Below are 17,783 nucleotides of genomic sequence, written 5' to 3' on the forward strand. Positions count from 1 at the left end.
GCATGCGTCCTTTTCCCTTATATAGATTGAGCGCGCTTTATCTGAGCATTATCTAGTTCTATAAAATACAGATTATTCAATAAGATCTGTTTATGTCTAATTTGTATATAGCATGGGTTCCAAATCAGTGCGGCGCTTGAAGCTAATCTTTCTTTCTAAGATAGGAGAGCTAACAGATTAAATTAATTATGACCGAGCGGTGTTCAATCCTGATTGGATACTGAGGAAAGGATAGAAAATAGTATCTGCCCTTGTATCAGGTAGTTATGAGTTCATATATAAAGATGGCAGAAGATGTACTACAGAAGAGCTAGAGAGAAGACATCATACTGGTGTTCCTGTGCCAAAACACTACCATGATAGATGCTGGCAGGGTTGTGTGGACTGTAACAAACCCTTCTGTCGTAAGTAATGATAAGGAAAATGACAAAGAACATTTTATCTTACCTTATCACTGCTGTTATCTAATATGAGGTATTGTTTGTCTTGATAGCCTCAGGCTTCCTTAAGCTGGTATTGGGTTATATTACCTGGTAATAATATGTTGTGTAGCACTATCTAAAAGAGGTTTAGTATGATTTATAGCAATATTAGGTACATGACCAAGGAGTATAAGTAATAATTCTAGTCTGTCCGCTGCTTGAGGATTATTTAGGCTTTGTCTATTATTTATCATGAAGAATATCTATACTCATATCTTTCTGGCTGTCATTGTGATTTTTATCTTGACTGGCCTGCTTTCTCTCTTTATATAGAATCTCTACCTACTACTTTGATTGTTTTTTCTGTGGAAAGCTATTTTCGAGAAGGGAATTCTCTCCCAAAAGCTTCAGACATCAGATGCGACCTCTTCGATGCTTGATAACACGCATTATGCTGCTGATGCTGGACTGAATGCATCCATTCCCGCAAAGCTTTACTATATCTATCTGGATAATACAGATGTATTATAATCTGAATGGCAGGATGCCCGCAATGCATGCCTTATATAGAATCCAGATTGGACGATATTTATCTGGGACAGTAGTAGTGCCAGATATTTTGTATAGAATTATTATCCGTATTTTCTATTGACCTGGGATAATTATCTGTACCCGGAACAGCGTGTCAATGCCTTGTGATATATGATTCTGTATATCTATGGTAGTGTGCTTCTCGATAATAGACTTATATATAGATACTCACTTGAACTACTATGCTAATATAGTTTTGTTGCTTCTACAGCCAGTCCTTTCAGTATTTTGAGTAGTATGATGCTGGCATCACTATATAATCTCTATGTAAGGGATTTAGTGAGATACTTGCCTATCTTTAATCACAGATGGTTGTTCATGCCCTATTTTACAGCTATGCTTAGTACTGGGGATTATTATGTGTTGTATGTGGCCTTGGTTCTCTGAATATTCGTCGAAGCATAGAAGTATAACTGATAGATGATATAAATTCTAGAACTATCTATATAATACAGCATAATATCTCTAGTCTCCGGATTCTTGCTAATACATCCGAGATCTTACTAGGATATAGGCTCCATGACTCTTTTTGTACCCAGCTTCTTAGCTATCTGGATAGCCTGTGATGGCAGGAGAAGATTACATAGTTTTGACAGGCATTTACTATTATTGACTGGTGATTATTATCTGGTATAGTCCTAATACTTTTAATGGGAGTGGCTTGGTCTGTGGGTATGTATATTATAAGAGCCCAGCAAAGGCATGGGTATGAGGGTAGGTGTGAGAAGCGCAGGGCTCAGAGGGGCTGTAGTGAAGTGTATGATATGATTTATTCTTAAATAATACATTATTATGATAGTTACTGAGATTTGCTGTAGTATCGAGGGGCTAGAGGGGCTATTCTATTATATTATAATTTAGAAGACTGTACAGCTATCTGTAAACTCAAAAATCTTATATAATAATAATGAGTGATTCCTATAGCTCTCTCTAACTAATAATAACTTGTAAATAATTTTTCGCTGTGTATAAAAGGATATGTAGTGGTGGTAGTGTTAATTATCAGCCCTACTATCTTGGTAATTACAACTGGCCCCATAAGCTTACTAGAATGTGGTAACTTATAATTATGATCAGTGTAAGAATATCTTCACATAATCCCTGGACTAGTGGTCCTGATATATGTTAATGTCTGGTTGGAATATATATAACAGCTCTATATCTCTTCCTGCAGTCTTTGCTTATAGTTTATCTTTGCTATGTTTTGGAAGTATGACATACATGGTTCTTATATCCTGATTAAAAAGCGCAAGTTGATAATTTATTATTAGGTCCCTGCTATTACAGGTAAATCTATTCCACCAACTAAGACATACATGTGGATGTGTCCTATAATTAAGATCTTATCTTATAATATTAGATGGCTGTGTTTCTCTTATAGCTGGATTTCTATAGTAGCAGTACTCTGTATAGATTCCCTTGGTTGAGTTGTTGAAAATCTTTTCTAAAGGTAGTTCTACTTTCTCATATCTGTTGATTATATTGTACACGTTCAAGGTGACCCCAGATGGAAGGTAGACTTTATATTTATCTTCATTATATTTCCATCCGTCTTGAAGGGTTGCAAAGAATGTTATTATTTTATATCTGAGTTTGCCAGAACAATTATTAACAATAAGGGCAAGATAGAGTCCGGCTGATGATTTCTGAGGATGATAGGAGCTCAAGCTATGACTAATAAGTACTAGAGAGCATTGATAAGTTTCCATAGTATAATTTATTTATATAGTATTTTTAAAGATCATCTGCCAGAGAATAGATCCAGGATCCAAGAAATTCTCAGTAATCACAGGACTCAGAAATTCCTTGATACCGGACCAAATATCATGCAGGGCTTTGAACAGCTTCATTGAGAATAATTGGTGCGGGGGCTGGTAAGCATATATATAGAAAAAGCTGGATTTACATATCCCACTAACTGTTGCAGGGAAAAGCCTCTTCTTTATAGATTATTGTACGAGCGTTCATTATTTTTATAGGAAATTTATAACTTCTAAATTACATACAATAATATATTTAGAATATAATGAATTTTGTACAGGTATCAAGTAAATTTTGTCACATGTGTAAGATCCCATAATGATAAAATATATAAGTAAAACAGGGATTTACTAGAGCAGTCACTGACCAGTAGCAGAACTATGCATGGCTGTAGATAAGAAATAAGGAAGATTATTTTTATTATTCAAGTATATGCCCGTCCAGAATATTTGAGGTTTCTATCAGTGAGTAATCATATAAATACCAGCTTTCTGCTCCATCTCATGCTCCTGCTTAATCTTCTTAATTTTCCAAAATTTATAGAATATCATGAGAGATAAAGAGATAATTATTGACAAAGTAGTAATAATCACAGTGAGGAGAGACATGATGGACCATTTATTATTCTTAGCCGTATATATATTAATTATTGTTGTAAGAAGCCCAGTGGCTGTATTAAGCGCGGTTGGTCTGTTCCAGAATTAGTTAATTATAACTGAGTTATTTTAGTGGTTTCTATATGAAAAGGCAATTGATAAGCCACAGATAGTTATATTTCCATTGAAAGAAAAGAAATGCCATGGTGCCTGTTCCTACTGTAAGTAGAGAGTATGCTATACCAACTAATGGCGGATTCTGAATAATATTAAGGATAGCTCTCTCTGTCTTATTTTTAATTAATCCCTGCTGGATTTGATCAGATCCCTGAAGGCTTATAAAAGTCCTGGGAATAATAAGATAGCCGGCTAGTAAGCTCCACCCTGCAAAGCTGGAAAAGAAATTATACTTCTATAGGATATTATCAAGCTCCCGAAGCATGTGCTTATATAGTATATTAATAATGAGTGTTGTTTCTTGCTGTTAAATAACTGGGACTTTATCATTCTTATTGGAACTGCTCGGCTCGGTGATGATTGCAGCAGAACTCATACTGTGATGATGTAGTTAAGCATAGTAAGTGGCATGGAGTTAAAGACCTACTATCTTTGAGAAGAAGCAGGTGAATAAATATAATACCGGTGATCCTATGTATTTTTATATAATGAGATTATCTAAAGTTACACAGTTACACTGGATCAGTGGTTTTTAAACTTATTTATAGATATTACTACTAGTAAAATTGACCCAACATACTTCAGTGCTGGGATTGGTAAAAGTATTTTTTGACTAAGAATTATCACTGTAATATTATAAATTATGTAGTACATTAATTGTTTAGCTGAGTGCAGTTATATAAAGTAAATCAGAAAAGACTATGGAATAAACATATATAGGGCATTAATCAATAACTCAAAATCTTTTTATGTTATTGACAAAATGTTCTTGGTCTGAGTTCTATGATTAGTTTTGCCTGGATTAGTTCTCCTGTCAGATTGTATAGGTACTTTACTATTTTTAACTGCTAAAATGAAGCTGAAACCAGAAAATCGTAATACCAAGCTTTCTCAGAGTTTTCAGGAACTGCAGGCTGCTTGGGCAATACAAAGACAGTCCTTGGACGCTCACGATGTAATTGTTGAAGAGGATATTAAAAAGTCAGAGTATGCTGCTTCTGTGACTCCAAAACAGAAAAAACTTTATAAAACATCTTATAATATTCCTAAGAGTTCAAGAACATCGGCATCTCTTGACATGCCTCGAAGGTTTAGCCAATCCTCATCAGGCGATGTATGGAAAAAATACCATTAATTCTGGAAAGCAGATGAAGCAGGGGCTGGTATTATAGTTCATGATAATACTGCCAAATATAGCATTGTTATAATTAAGAGCTTTAAGATCTATGCAAGCAGCAAGCAATGTTGTCTTCTTTGGAGAGTTATAGAGGAAAAGCTGCAGAATATAATTTGTCTGATTGAGGTATTCTCAAGTGAGCTTGCAATAGATCTTGTTTATAAGATTATGGAGATATCTCTGTATTATATATAAGCTGCCTGTCTCCGAGAGATCACAGAGATAGATCTAGCTATTATCAGGAAAGAGATATACTATCAATAATACCAAAGATATATACTGTGTATTAATACTGCTCTAGTTACTGCATAGCATCTATTATATTTACAGAGAGCTGTATATCCAATACGGCCAGCTCTGTTTGAAGAAAGTCCTTTTTTTTTATTACAATTGTGAAGTGAAGCTCGGTAATCTAAATCCATACATGACTAACTTATATAACTGACATTTTACATAGTAAATATTGCGGAATCCGTCCTTAAGCCACAGAAACTAACTTATGCTGATGATATATATAGTATTGGTAGCTTACTTCTTTGTCTTAAAGAGCCGGGGACTTTTTGTTATAACCCGGCAGGTTTGGAGTTCAAAAACCAGTATGATGTAAGCAAACTTTGCAAGGATTTTATTAAATAAACTGTTTCCTGTTCTGTTAAGAAATTGACTAAGGTAACAATTATTGAGATACATATATATATCTGTATATCTGCTAATAATCCAATCTGATCTAGCACAATTTCTTGCTGAAATCTCCTGGGGTAGGTCAGCTCAGAATATTCATATATTTGGCAATGATACTGGCAGTGAAGTTTACTGCTGAAGATGCATGATTGAACTGCTGAGCACCGTGATATATAGTAGAGTTGATGTATTAGAATTATAGGCCACTTGGACAGACATATCAGTTTCAGTTCTAGAACTTAGAAGAGATCGTGAAGTCTATTTTTAAAGTCCATTTCTTTTGGGTTGTTAATTTCATAGAACTATGAGGCAGTAGATAATTAAACATTCTTGAATTATTTAATAGTACAGCCTGTCCATATATTTATTTTTTTATCTACTCTCTTTTCTTTCTTCTAGATATTATTCCTCTTAGAATTTTAGCAACAGGGAATGACAGGTGATTTTGAAAAGTTATATAATATTATATATCTTTTAGTGTCAAGTTCTTCTTGTGACCGCGGTCTCTGGTTATCCACAGTCTTTTAATATTTACAGTCTTGCAATACCCGCAGTTTACTTATGACTGTGGTCTCTAGTTACCCGTAGTCTCTGATTATCTGTAGTCTTTTAATATCCACAGTCTTTTAATACCCGCAGTCTACTTATAACTGCGGTCTCTGGTTACTCGCAGTTTACTTATGACCGTGGTCTTTAATTACCCGCAGTCTTTCAATACCCGCAGTCTACTTATGACTGTGGTCTCTGATTACCTGCAGTTTACTTATGACCGTGGTCTCTGATTATCCACAGTCTTTTAATATCTATAGTCTTGCAATACCCGTAGTTTACTTATAACCGTGGTCTCTGATTACCTACAGTCTTTTAATACCCGCAGTCTTTCAATATCTACAGTCTACTCATGACCACGGTCTCTGATCACCCATAGTCTTTTAATATCCACAGTCTTTTAATACCTTCAGTCTTTCAATACTCTCAGTTTTTTAATACCCTCAGTCTTTCAATACCCTCAGTCTTTTAATACTCTCAGTCTTTCAATGCCCTCAGTCTACTCATGACTACGGTCTCTGATTACCCGCAGTATTTTAATACCCATAGTCTACTCATGACCACGGGCTGGATCTGTAGTCTTTAAAATCATCCAACAGCTTTGGCTCAAGAATTCCTATAATTCTTATGCAAATATGAGCAGTTATTATCAGGAATTTGTCTTAAGGGAGGTGTCTCCGTTCTTTTATGGCTATTTCAAAGTTCAGTTCAGTTATTTGAACTTCTCGTTTTCACTGTTCGGGTCCAAGGTTTTTGACCCTCAGAATATTATTAAGTTAGAGAAGTATTTCTCTCAGAATCAACTGGCACGGCTAGAGAAAAGAAATTCTATATTTGCTGTAATTAGTAGAGAGTTTTTAAAGCAAGCCCTTAATTGAGTCCAGAGACTGTAAAGTCCAGCTTATGATCCACTCTTTTTACCACTTCCAAATAGCTGTATGTTAAAATATCTTTACAGGAAGCACTGTATCAAGGTAGTAAGCCCGCTTTTATATTCCGGTGATAGCTGGTGGATAGTATCTTTTTATGATGATAGTAAGTTTCTGCCCTGACTAAGCAGGCATAATGCTGACATGTCCATGTAGGTCTGCTGGAAGATTTAAGATATTAACTCTGAGTAATTAGTGATGATACAATTGACGCAGGAGACATCTTCTGAAATCTAAGGTATATTAAGCTGGAAAAACCCGAGGAGGTTAAGGAGATAAAGTATTAGGAGTCTAAGGCATCTACCCGTGGACAGTAGGATTTGAAGAGATTAGAATGGAGATATTCTTTTATTGTCTAGTCACTTGACAAATTAATTTTATTTCTGGGATTGTGGCCTGACATCTTTTTCTGATTTCTGAGATGTCTAGTAGAATGCAGTTGCCCTGCTGTAAATATCTTCTCATAGATTGCATGAACCGCAGCTTACCTTGGGAAGGAAATATATAATTATTTAAAAGTAATCTATGATATATGGTCAGTCCTATTCTAGATAAACTATTGTTATATCAATACAAACTCTGTCTGCCTAGTGGAAAACTTGATGCCCGAAGCCCGCGCAGATAATGAGTGTATAATATATCTAATAGATGAAGGCACACTGTTCCCTGCTATAATAGATAATGCAGAGCGCCAAAGACTCTGAACTAGTCTTTTAAATATTAAAGGAAGAATTTTAAGTCTCTACTCTCTAGTACAGGACTCGCTTCTATTACAAGCCTGTGCAGATGTATTAAAATAGCTTGTTCCCTCCATATCCGGAGATCTACGGGATACTCTCATGCGGAACTATAATGGGTACAGTGGAGTCTTGCAGATTCAGATTACAGAGAAAATAATGGAGTTTTTTAATCATAATCTGAATATTTCACCCGATGTGCTTCAATTGGAAATGGTAATAGCTGTATATCTGTAACTTTGGTTATTTACTATTTGTTATATTGAATGTCTTACCAGTATATATCTCGCGGGTTCTTATGCTAAATACAGAACTGAAATATACATGTTTCGTGTAATACCTGAGGAGTCAACCCGCCGACTGGCAGTCTTGGTGATAAAATTAGGATTTAAGTCTACTCAGATTCGGTTCCTTGGTGAGCTAATACTAATTTTAGTAAAAGCTAATGTACAAGTATATTTGGCAGGCTGGTGCTTATTATCTTATTATGATTATTATCCAGGCTACATGGACAATGCATCAGGACAGATTATTAAATTTTTGGAGAGAATCAAAGAAAAGCCTGCTGTAAATCTTGTGATGCTATTACTTGCTGTGAATAATATAAGTTAATCACTAGCAGTCATGAAGTGTTGTGGTCTGCCCTTATGGGAGTTATATGAAAAGGATAAGTGCTATCTTTTCTTGCTGTATATTTACAGGCAGGATAGGCTGTCAGGAGAGTATATAATAATATTTATAATCTTGCAAGATTTTGTCTTCTGCATTTTTAGTCAGAGTCTATTTCCCGTAAACTTCCAGATGTTATGGTGGGGTAATGGAGCATAATCATCTGAAGCCTAATGATTATCTGAAGTCTAATAACCATCTGAAGCCCAACAACCATCTGAAGCCTAACAATCATCTGAAGCCCAACAACCATCTGAAGCCTAATAATCATCTGAAGTCCAATAACCATCTGAAGTCTAACAACCATCTGAAGCCCAATAATTAACTGAAGTATAATATATAAGTGAAGTTCTATAACTGGTTGAGTCCTTTATCCAGAATGATGAGGATCCAGAGACTTGGGTAAGTTTACTTGTTTATCTTGAAGATCATTCTCCTGGGATCCCACTCTATCCTAGTGAGTGAAAGATATCTGAATATAATCAGGCCCTGAGACCTGCTAAAGAATTTGTTGAAGATGTAGTTATGACAGGTACAGGGGAGAAATAATACAAGGTTAATTAGCTAGAGACTTCTGTATATCATCCAGAGATTAGTATAAGTAAGTAGATGGAATGTCTGCTGGATACTCTAGTTTAATAGGCTTAATTACTAAGATACAGAGGAATACTACTTGCAGCTGGGTTTGAAAGTGACATGACTGCTGAACTATTAGAGATATAGAAAACCATAAGGAATGGTTATAATAACAGACAAGTCCTGGATGAATGGATATAATAATATGATAAATTCCTTGCAGTATTATATTTTTTTGAGAAGAGAAAGTATTGTAAGTTCCAGCTTAATTATCTGAAGTTCTGTGATTATCTTGATGATATTCTGGAAGATTTTGAGAATGACTGGTACTTCTCTGAGCTTGAAGAAGTTGGCATGATCAATGTTAACAATATTTATGATCACATGTGTAAAACTGGACTAATCCTACTATTTAAATATGCTCCCAAATAGACTAATTTAAAAGAGTATGTCTACTTTTTTTAAGTTATAACAGGGAAGCGTCAGCGACACTCTTTACAATTCAAGTCAGAAAAGAAAAAGCCTGAGTCGGAAGAGAAGAGACCTGAATTGGAAGAGGAATTATGAATGATTTAAATGTTCTCTTATAACATAAAGATATCTGATTATTAGAGGAAAAGGAGCATGGTTGATAGTATTACTAAAGGTAACTTAAGAATCTTCAGATAACTAATTTTATGTAAGCTTAAATATATCCAGCTAATGGAATTGACATTGCTGGTTATTTTCCATAGTATAATTATATTTAGTCTAACTTGCTAACCTAATAGTCTATCTCTCTTACTATAATAGGCATTGTTATAGCTGGTCTTAGGAATAGATGTTACCATGAGTGAAAATTATGTAGATTAGTGCTATTAGGGAGGGACTATAACGGTTGTGAAACTTGTGGCCATTAATAATACTGAATAAAAAGAAATGTAGGTTCCTGTTTAAACTATGCTAGAGAACTGTTTATTTTGGTTTCCTGGATTGAGAGAGAAGTGAGATAATAAATAGTAATAATATCTATTATTATTATGTTGTAGCCCAAGAAACTATGTTGGTTCAAGATTAAAGAAACTGGGATTTTATATCTAGCAAATATTTCTAATAATATAGAAATAACTAAACCAGCCGCTTGAACACTTAAACTGTCTAAGAGAGCTGTTATATCAGGTAATATTATGTTATTTTTAAATGCTCTTTCTAATTATTATCCTTGGAAACCTATTTTCGCTTCCTGGTAATGCAGTTACGGTGTGGTTCTTTAATTGAGTAAAAGTTATGAAAGTGATGTTTCAAGTCTAGAGTAGAGAGGTATTCCTTGCCCTTATAATAAGAATGAGGACATGAAATGGATGATTCCTCATTTATCTTTGCTAAATATTTGCTATTAATATGATTGATTAGAGTAGCTTTCTTATACTATTGCTTGAACTGATATTCAGGCTGCATGTTCTGGTTGTCTAAATAAAATGGACAGAATCCAGGCTAGACTAATATATGACAGAAGGTCAAGAGTCTATAATGTGGTTGCATGTTTTTGAGATGAACACAGCAGTGCTCCTGCTAGTCAGATTTAGTATGGAACTATTTTATATATAAATAGTACCATTCTAGAAATGACTGGTTAGTGCGGCGATGGGCTCTCTTGCTGTTTTTATAATATTGTTGATATGGTGCAGTATTAAGAGACTTTCTTCGGCATTGGAGAATATGTCTTGAATGATATTGAATATCAATACTGTGAATATTAGTAAGACAAGTTTTTGTGTAATAGAAATTCTATAATGAATCTTGATATAGACTTCGAGCATATTGGGCATTTTCTATTGATTGGTGATTTACTAGGATAATATACTACTCTCTCTGTAAATATATAAATGATTATTATATCTAGCAAGCACTGTCTTCCAGTTTCACTGTTAATTATCACTTCAGTAAATAAGTAGTTGTGTAGCCTGTCTCGTTCTGACATATATTTACAATAGATTGAAAATAAATATGTTAGATTATGCTCAGCAAAGTCTTTTCCTGCAAGATATTCATTATATAAGGTTTTTCACTAATCTTCAATAAATTGTTGGGTCTTGCTGCGGTGTCTTTTAGATACTTTATTATATAATATTACTTGTTCCTGTATAAGATCTGGGTATTTATCTGGCTTGCTATTGATTCTCTTTATTAAGAGCTTAATCTCTGCATACAAATCTTTGACCTTTTTATTATTCTTAAATTCTGCTTCTGCTGCTGTATCGAGCTTAATTAAAGTATTGAGATCCCGGTAATAGACTATACTTTCTTCTGTATTAAGTAACTCATATAAAGGATCTATACTCCAGAAATAGGCCTGGATATTAGTCTGTTTGATCTGTAACTGGTATTTAATATATGTATCTGCATTCAAATAGTCTATTGCCTGTTTATATATAGCTTAAGAAGCTTTTGCTGTACTATAGTTAGTATAATAAAGTATAAATTATAAAACTGAATTTACTGTTAATAGAGGTTGTTACCTGGCCTCTTATTCCATGTATCCTCAGTATATCTTTGAAATATTCTCATCGCGTAAGAGAGATGAAGTTATGCTGGAGTGAGGTGAATGTTAGAGCTCTAATAAGATGTGGTCTATTTATACTTATTATATAAAGAACTGGCTGGTGCCTTGCATGGATCTCTTATTCAAGTATCCAGGATTCTCTTCTCTTTGGTAGTCTTTTTAACAGTAATTTATTAACAGTCCGAATGCCTTTGAAAGCTTGGTCGGCTATACCTACAATTATAATATAGAAAATAAAATTTTGTCCAAGTATCTTTTGTTCCGGGATCCAGTTCTTTAGACTAAAGATATTAGCTTGTATAATAATAATATTTCAACTTAAATATTTATATATTTGCTTTATCGTCATACCGGAGGGCTTTGAGAAATTCTGATCTAATAATAACCCATTATTTAATTTCATTATCTTTGAATTGTATATTGAAGATAAGGTGTTTTTTATAAAGGTTTAGTTTTTTATACTTTGTTTATGTAGTAAGGTCTTCTACTTACCTTATAAAAGAGAGCTTTATTGGTATCTCTATAATCACTTGATTTAATAATAGATCTGGCTTGAGATCCAGAATCCAAGAACAGTGACAAGGTAAATCTATTCTGGAATTAAGCCTGTTCGTGAATATAGTCATGGTCATTATCCTGAAATAAGTGTCTTAGAAGAAGATTAATATCTTTTGCTATAACTTGGAATTTTTTTCTGTATTCTGTAGGAAGTTTATGTCTTAGTATTAAGATATTATGTATATGCTTTTTCCAGAGTAAGTATATAGATGTCTGAAAAGGAGTAATTGATTTATGACTTATATTGAAAATGTCAGCTTTAACAGTGTTAGAAATGTTTCTTGAGGTTATCCTCTTCTATTCAGCTATTATAATAAATGTATAGTTCAGTATAGTATCCTGAGAAGGCTTTTTCTTTGTCTATATATAGATGTATATTTCAGGAAAGAGTTTCCAGGTCTGGACAGAAGAATCAGGCTCCAGTTTTGAAAGGAATTTGTTTTCAGGTTTATTTTGTATTCTTATCTATCTATTAAGAATCAGCACCGCTTTTTATATATGTTTAGTACAGTATAGTCATTTATATTTTCTAATATTTAATAATTATATTATATTTTATTATAGTAGCTGGAGCTTGCTTTTTGTAGTATATCTCATTTTCTTTATTTTCTATATTCTTCTGGTATTCTGTAGTAAAACTGTATAATTCAGCTTGCTTACAGAGCTTAGTAATCTTTCTTTGTTTCTGCTTCTTATATAGGACTAAATATTTATTATATAACATGGCTGGTCTTTATTATAGAATCATGTTTCAAGAGATTTAGTGATAATAGATATTTTCAATAGATGAAAGAAAAGATAGATAGACAACAGCTGAAGTGTCCTATTTTAACTTCACAGAATATCTATCAAGGTTTTTCAGGGGCTTATTTACTCACCTGCTTGCTTACCCACTTGCTCACCCTGCTCACCTACTTGCTCATCTTGCTTATCTATATCCTTGACAATATCAGCCAACTCACCCGCACTCACTCTATAACTTAGTGTTGCTTACCCATAAAGCAGCAACCTAATAAAGGCTTATCTTCTGGTCTGCCACGTTTAATCATGTTGGCTTAAGTACAGCTGAGCAGACGGGAAGCCCTGTTTTCCACACCCTATGGTCATATGTGCTGGACAAATACTCACTTAGGTTTATGTAGATTAAAGCTTTAGTTGTTAGGCTGTAGGAATAACTGACAGAGCTCAACGACTGATCAGCGTAGTAGTTGGGAGGACAATAAAGTCATAACATGTGAGTCCGTCTTTGTCGGCATTCTTGCATCCTTCTTTTGTACATTGGGGAATTCGGGTTACGATCGACCGTTTCATATGAAGTTACGGGGTGCTGATAATCTTGTTATGGATCGGGTAAGCCCACAGTTTCATCCAGGACAGCTTCAATAAATGTAGCTACCGGCGCTCTGCCTGTCTTGATCAAGACACAAAGGAAATGATAGATCCTAGTAACAAGTGGCAACATGTACTTCTGTGGGCCTTTGACGTCCAGGAGGTCACGAATGCAAACCGAAATAGGCCGGCTGGGTTCGATAGCAAAGGGTGTCGAGGTCAGTAATACCAACACGAGGGTTCCAGAGATTCAAGATATCTGTCTCTATATTATACCCGAGCCTAATCTATCCTGTTGGGACTTAGCTGAAGTGCTAAGCGTCTCGGCAACACTGCAGGATGGCGACCGGCTCATACTCCCATACATACAGATGTTGGCTAGCGTGGTAGGCTACAACAGGGGGTGTATCCTAGTGGAATCCTATACAGCAGGATTGCATTGACATAAACATGTCGGAGCGGCGCTGGCCTGTCCCGTGTAATCCTTGTCACTTAACCAACAAGCTGTTCTTTGTCACCTGTCGGGCATCAGCGCGTCCGCTACCTGGCCCTCTTTTCCTTACCAGTATTCCTATTCACTCTCCACTCCATATCCCCATCGCAGATTGCTTCTTCATAGTCACCGTATCACGCAATGTCCGTATTCTTCCTTTTCTGCACTGCAGACGTAACGGCCAGTGTAAGATCATCTATTTTATCTCTTGTGGTAGTATGAACATGCTTATTGTGCCTTATCTCGATATTGAATAGCTTCATGGACCAATTCGCCCGGTACCATAGCCCAGACTGTCCCAACTTCTTCTGCGTTGTCCGAACACCGGAACAAACTGAATTCGACAGTTATGGCACCGAACTACCAATCAGTGACTTTTCCACTGGCTTTAAAGACGCGACAGACACCGAGCTTCGCCTCTGGGCCCGAAACAAGATCTCAGAGCTCAGGGAACACGGAAGCGAAGACATGCTGCAATCCTACTGGATTGTTGTAATGGATGAACAGTCTGGACATGACTCAACAATTGTTTTGCATTACAACGAAGAGCTCTCCCTCTGGGCCCAGAGTCTGGAAGATGCCGGGCTGCCATTCAATATCCCACATGATGCAGATGTATCAGAGGGTGACATCTGGTGGAGATGGCGCTTGCCTATATCAGGAGCTCATCACCTGTTCAACGGTGTGGACGATGGTGACTTCGTGATGATTGAACTGTTTTCACGCCCGGAGTACGTGGGCCCGAACGGGGTGGTGAATGTCGACATTCCCGTCAAGATTATTCGCGGGGAGATTCCAGATCCCATTACTCAGCAGAAGAGTTGAGGATGTGAGAGCGAATGGATGTATCTTTATTGTGGCAGAGTTGATGTCACTAGAATGTATTTAAAGCAACTTATGAGTCGGTCTAGTTTATCAAAGCTCTGGAGCCAATGACATTTCACGTTTTGAGATAAAGACCATTACTTTAAAATCCGTCGAAATAGGTGCCTCGACGGGAAAGGGTACGCCGTTTCTAAGCATGACAGCCAAAGATATTAATAGTTTGTCCCGGCTCTTAACATCAAGGACAAAGATTTGCGTGTAGACGCAAAGCCTAACTTCTATGAGGTCATTCCATTGCATGATCAATACTAGAGGCTTCAACTATGTCTTGGCTTGTAAAGCCCATCAGTTATCCGATGTGATACGAAACATATATGTGGTCAAAACAAGGGGACATGGCGGTCAATTGTTGACTTGGATTTTGTATTCCCAAATGCGCGTGTGCCGAGAATAGTATTCCAGCTTAGGAAGCAGAACCCCAAATAGCATCCTTCAACCTAGTCCGTCCTATTCTGCTAGTCCACGCCGTCTTCACGTTATTTCAGCAAGAACAGCAAACAGGACCTGGTTATCAACTCTGCAGCCCTCCCATTGGAAGCGCGCGCTCCTATACCCTGACCGAAGACGCATATCAAGGTCCAATATACTTAGGTTCTTTGTGTTGCAACTCATGACCAGCTCCAAAGCTACGGCACACACTGTCGTGTCTTCGTACTTGTCTTCCGACACCTCATTTCTCAGGATGGATTCCAGTACATCGGTACCTGGGTCATAAAAAGACGCAGAAATTGGCGCCACCTGTGGTGGAATCGGGAGGCAGTTGGAATCTTTGAGGTCTTCAAACGAAACAGAAGAAGAACCCTTCGATGGACAATAGCAGAGCTGGGAAACCTGTCCCATTGGTGTGTCTTTTGTTGGTCCCACTGAAAATCCAGAAGTATCAGATATATTACCCAGAAGGTGTTTGATAAAGTAGGCCATGTGCTCGTAGGTAAATAGCAGGGGATTTAGCTCACGCACCCAAGCTAGTCTCGTCCATCAACAGAGCCGGATCCCTGCATATATTGCCTATGACGTTATTATCGTACTCTGCTTGCCTGCTGACCCTAGGCATTTTGTCGTCGATACCGCGGAGATTGAGTAGAGCCGTTAAACTTTCGTTCTCCCGACGAAGGCTGTCCATAAGAGACCGTAGTCCCAGGATCTCACGGGAAGTAGCCTCCATGATAGATGCAAGTTCATGTTCTAGCTCAGCTACATGATCGCGTTTTCGCTGTCTGCAGCGGCGCTGGTTGTTGCGCACGCGGGCCAGATCCTCTGCCTAGCTGAAGTTAGATATCGCATCGCAATTTGATGCAGAAACGGGATCACTATGCTTTGGTCTTCTGCTTTATGCGAGGCATGTTAGAACGTAGCACAGAATCTATATCTCCGATGCTTCTGCGTTCCAGTATCCACAAATTCTACTATCAGCCATCAAACATCGCTAACGACCTTTCGTCGGGTCTTGTAGCAGCTGCGTTGGAATTAACAACGATGCTCCTGGTCCGAAGGGGGAAGAAAGAGTGGAAATGGCTTCAAATCATGCGCTTCTATTGGTCAAAGGCTCTCGGCGTGCGGGGAACTCCACTCCGAAAATGGTGACATACCACTTTCCCTTGCCCCAACTGATGACATACCACGTATGAAAATGACACCAATAATATACAGAAGCGAACTTGTCACGAGCCATGATTGTCCAAAAATAGGAGCAAGGGCTATTGATTGTTGCCCTCGCCCCTGGATATAAAGACACTTGGAATACCTCCCGTCCGCACCCCAGATGTCCTGCTAATCCCACTCCACAAAAGCCCCCTTTAACAATTGATCTCACAGATCTATTATTCTTCCACGATATGTCTGGAGATACCTACAATCTCGTTCAAACGCGCTACGGGTCTATTGCTAAATACAGTGATAACACCCAGTCGAGCGAAGTAGAAGAGAATATCGCCAGGGCATTCGGCTACACTGCGGGGGATCTTAGTGCGCTGCCAGAGAAGGCAAACCTCGGGTCAAGCTGTGGAAATCCCGTTGGTTTCGCGAACTTGAAAGAGGTTTGGCTTTGCTACCTGGTGCCACGAGCGCCAACAAATAGGTTCTAACCTTCTTAGGGCGAAACGGTTCTGGATCTTGGCAGTGGCAGCGGTATTGATGTCCTTCTGGCGGCTCGTAAAGTTGGCCGCAATGGACAGGCCATCGGCATTGACATGACAGAAGTAAGTGCTCCAAGACCTTCCCCCTAAAGAGTCATGGCTGATTCTAAACTTAGAATATGAACCAACTCGCCAAGAAGAACATCCAAAAGGCAGGCCTGTCCAATGCAAAGGTCGTCGAAGCCAATGTCAACTGCATACCGCTGCCTGACTCCAGCATTGACTGCATTATCAGCAACTGTGTTATCAACCTGGTGCCGGCGACAGACAAAGAGACCGTTTTTGGAGAGATTGCTCGACTCCTCAAGCCTGGTGGAAGAGTAGCAATCAGTGATATCCTGGCTAGGAAACCGCTCCCGGCTACCATTACCAAAAACATGGCCCTTTATGTTGGGTGTGTTGCTGGGGCTAGTCAGATTGGATTGTACGACGAGTATCTCAGGCAGGCCGGATTTGAAGGTACATATACCACCATAATAAGAGGCCCCCGTTCTAATATAATGACAGGCGTGTTTATTGTGGATACCAAATCGGACCTCAACCTCTATAAACAGTCGTCGTATTTACCCCAGAGCTCGTGCTGCAGCGGCGGATGCGGTATTGAGTCTCCGAATGCGATAGCAGAGTTGGACTTCAACGAGTGGGTTGGTCAGTTAGCACCTCTACCATCCTGGGTTATAGGTCACTGACACTTTGTCAAGGCTCTTTCCAAATATATGCCGTGAAGCCCAAGATGGCTTGGTTGAAGGAATCACCTGTAGAAGAGCTGGAGTTCCTTGGTGCCTACCACCCAGATAATCCTGTAGCCTTGCCTTGAATTAGTCACTATTAATCGAATGGAATTTATATGTAGTATGAGTATGAGAGCGATGGGAATAAAACTGCATCCTGTGACAAATTCCCCCAAGCCAGATGCACTAATATCCGAACTCGTCAGGTGTGACTCCACTCTAGCCCGGGACCTGGATCCACTTTT

General features: G+C 37.7%; 3 protein-coding genes across 3 annotated transcripts; 2 read left to right on the top strand and 1 right to left on the bottom strand.

Annotated features, from left to right (window-relative positions):
• Nucleotides 1-14,048: 14,048 nt before the first annotated feature.
• Nucleotides 14,049-14,612, top strand: AtWU_03458 (uncharacterized protein; the record flags this gene model as incomplete). The annotated part of the gene is made up of 1 exon (XM_035498570.1): nucleotides 14,049-14,612. One exon carries the CDS (start codon nucleotides 14,049-14,051, stop codon nucleotides 14,610-14,612), a length of 564 nt encoding a protein of 187 aa, XP_035354463.1.
• A 531-nt stretch (nucleotides 14,613-15,143) lies between these two features.
• Nucleotides 15,144-16,015, bottom strand: AtWU_03459 (uncharacterized protein; the record flags this gene model as incomplete). Its single annotated transcript, XM_035498571.1, has 3 exons — nucleotides 15,144-15,535; nucleotides 15,633-15,933; nucleotides 15,989-16,015. 3 exons carry the CDS (start codon nucleotides 16,013-16,015, stop codon nucleotides 15,144-15,146), a joined length of 720 nt encoding a protein of 239 aa, XP_035354464.1.
• A 492-nt stretch (nucleotides 16,016-16,507) lies between these two features.
• Nucleotides 16,508-17,624, top strand: cyt19 (putative arsenic methyltransferase Cyt19; the record flags this gene model as incomplete). Its single annotated transcript, XM_035498572.1, has 5 exons — nucleotides 16,508-16,708; nucleotides 16,766-16,870; nucleotides 16,924-17,266; nucleotides 17,315-17,455; nucleotides 17,509-17,624. 5 exons carry the CDS (start codon nucleotides 16,508-16,510, stop codon nucleotides 17,622-17,624), a joined length of 906 nt encoding a protein of 301 aa, XP_035354465.1.
• Between the last annotated feature and the right edge of the window lie 159 nt (nucleotides 17,625-17,783).

Source organism: Aspergillus tubingensis (assembly GCF_013340325.1).
Source record: "Aspergillus tubingensis WU-2223L DNA, scaffold_5, whole genome shotgun sequence".
In the NCBI taxonomy this organism is placed as follows: Eukaryota; Fungi; Ascomycota; class Eurotiomycetes; order Eurotiales; family Aspergillaceae; genus Aspergillus; species Aspergillus tubingensis.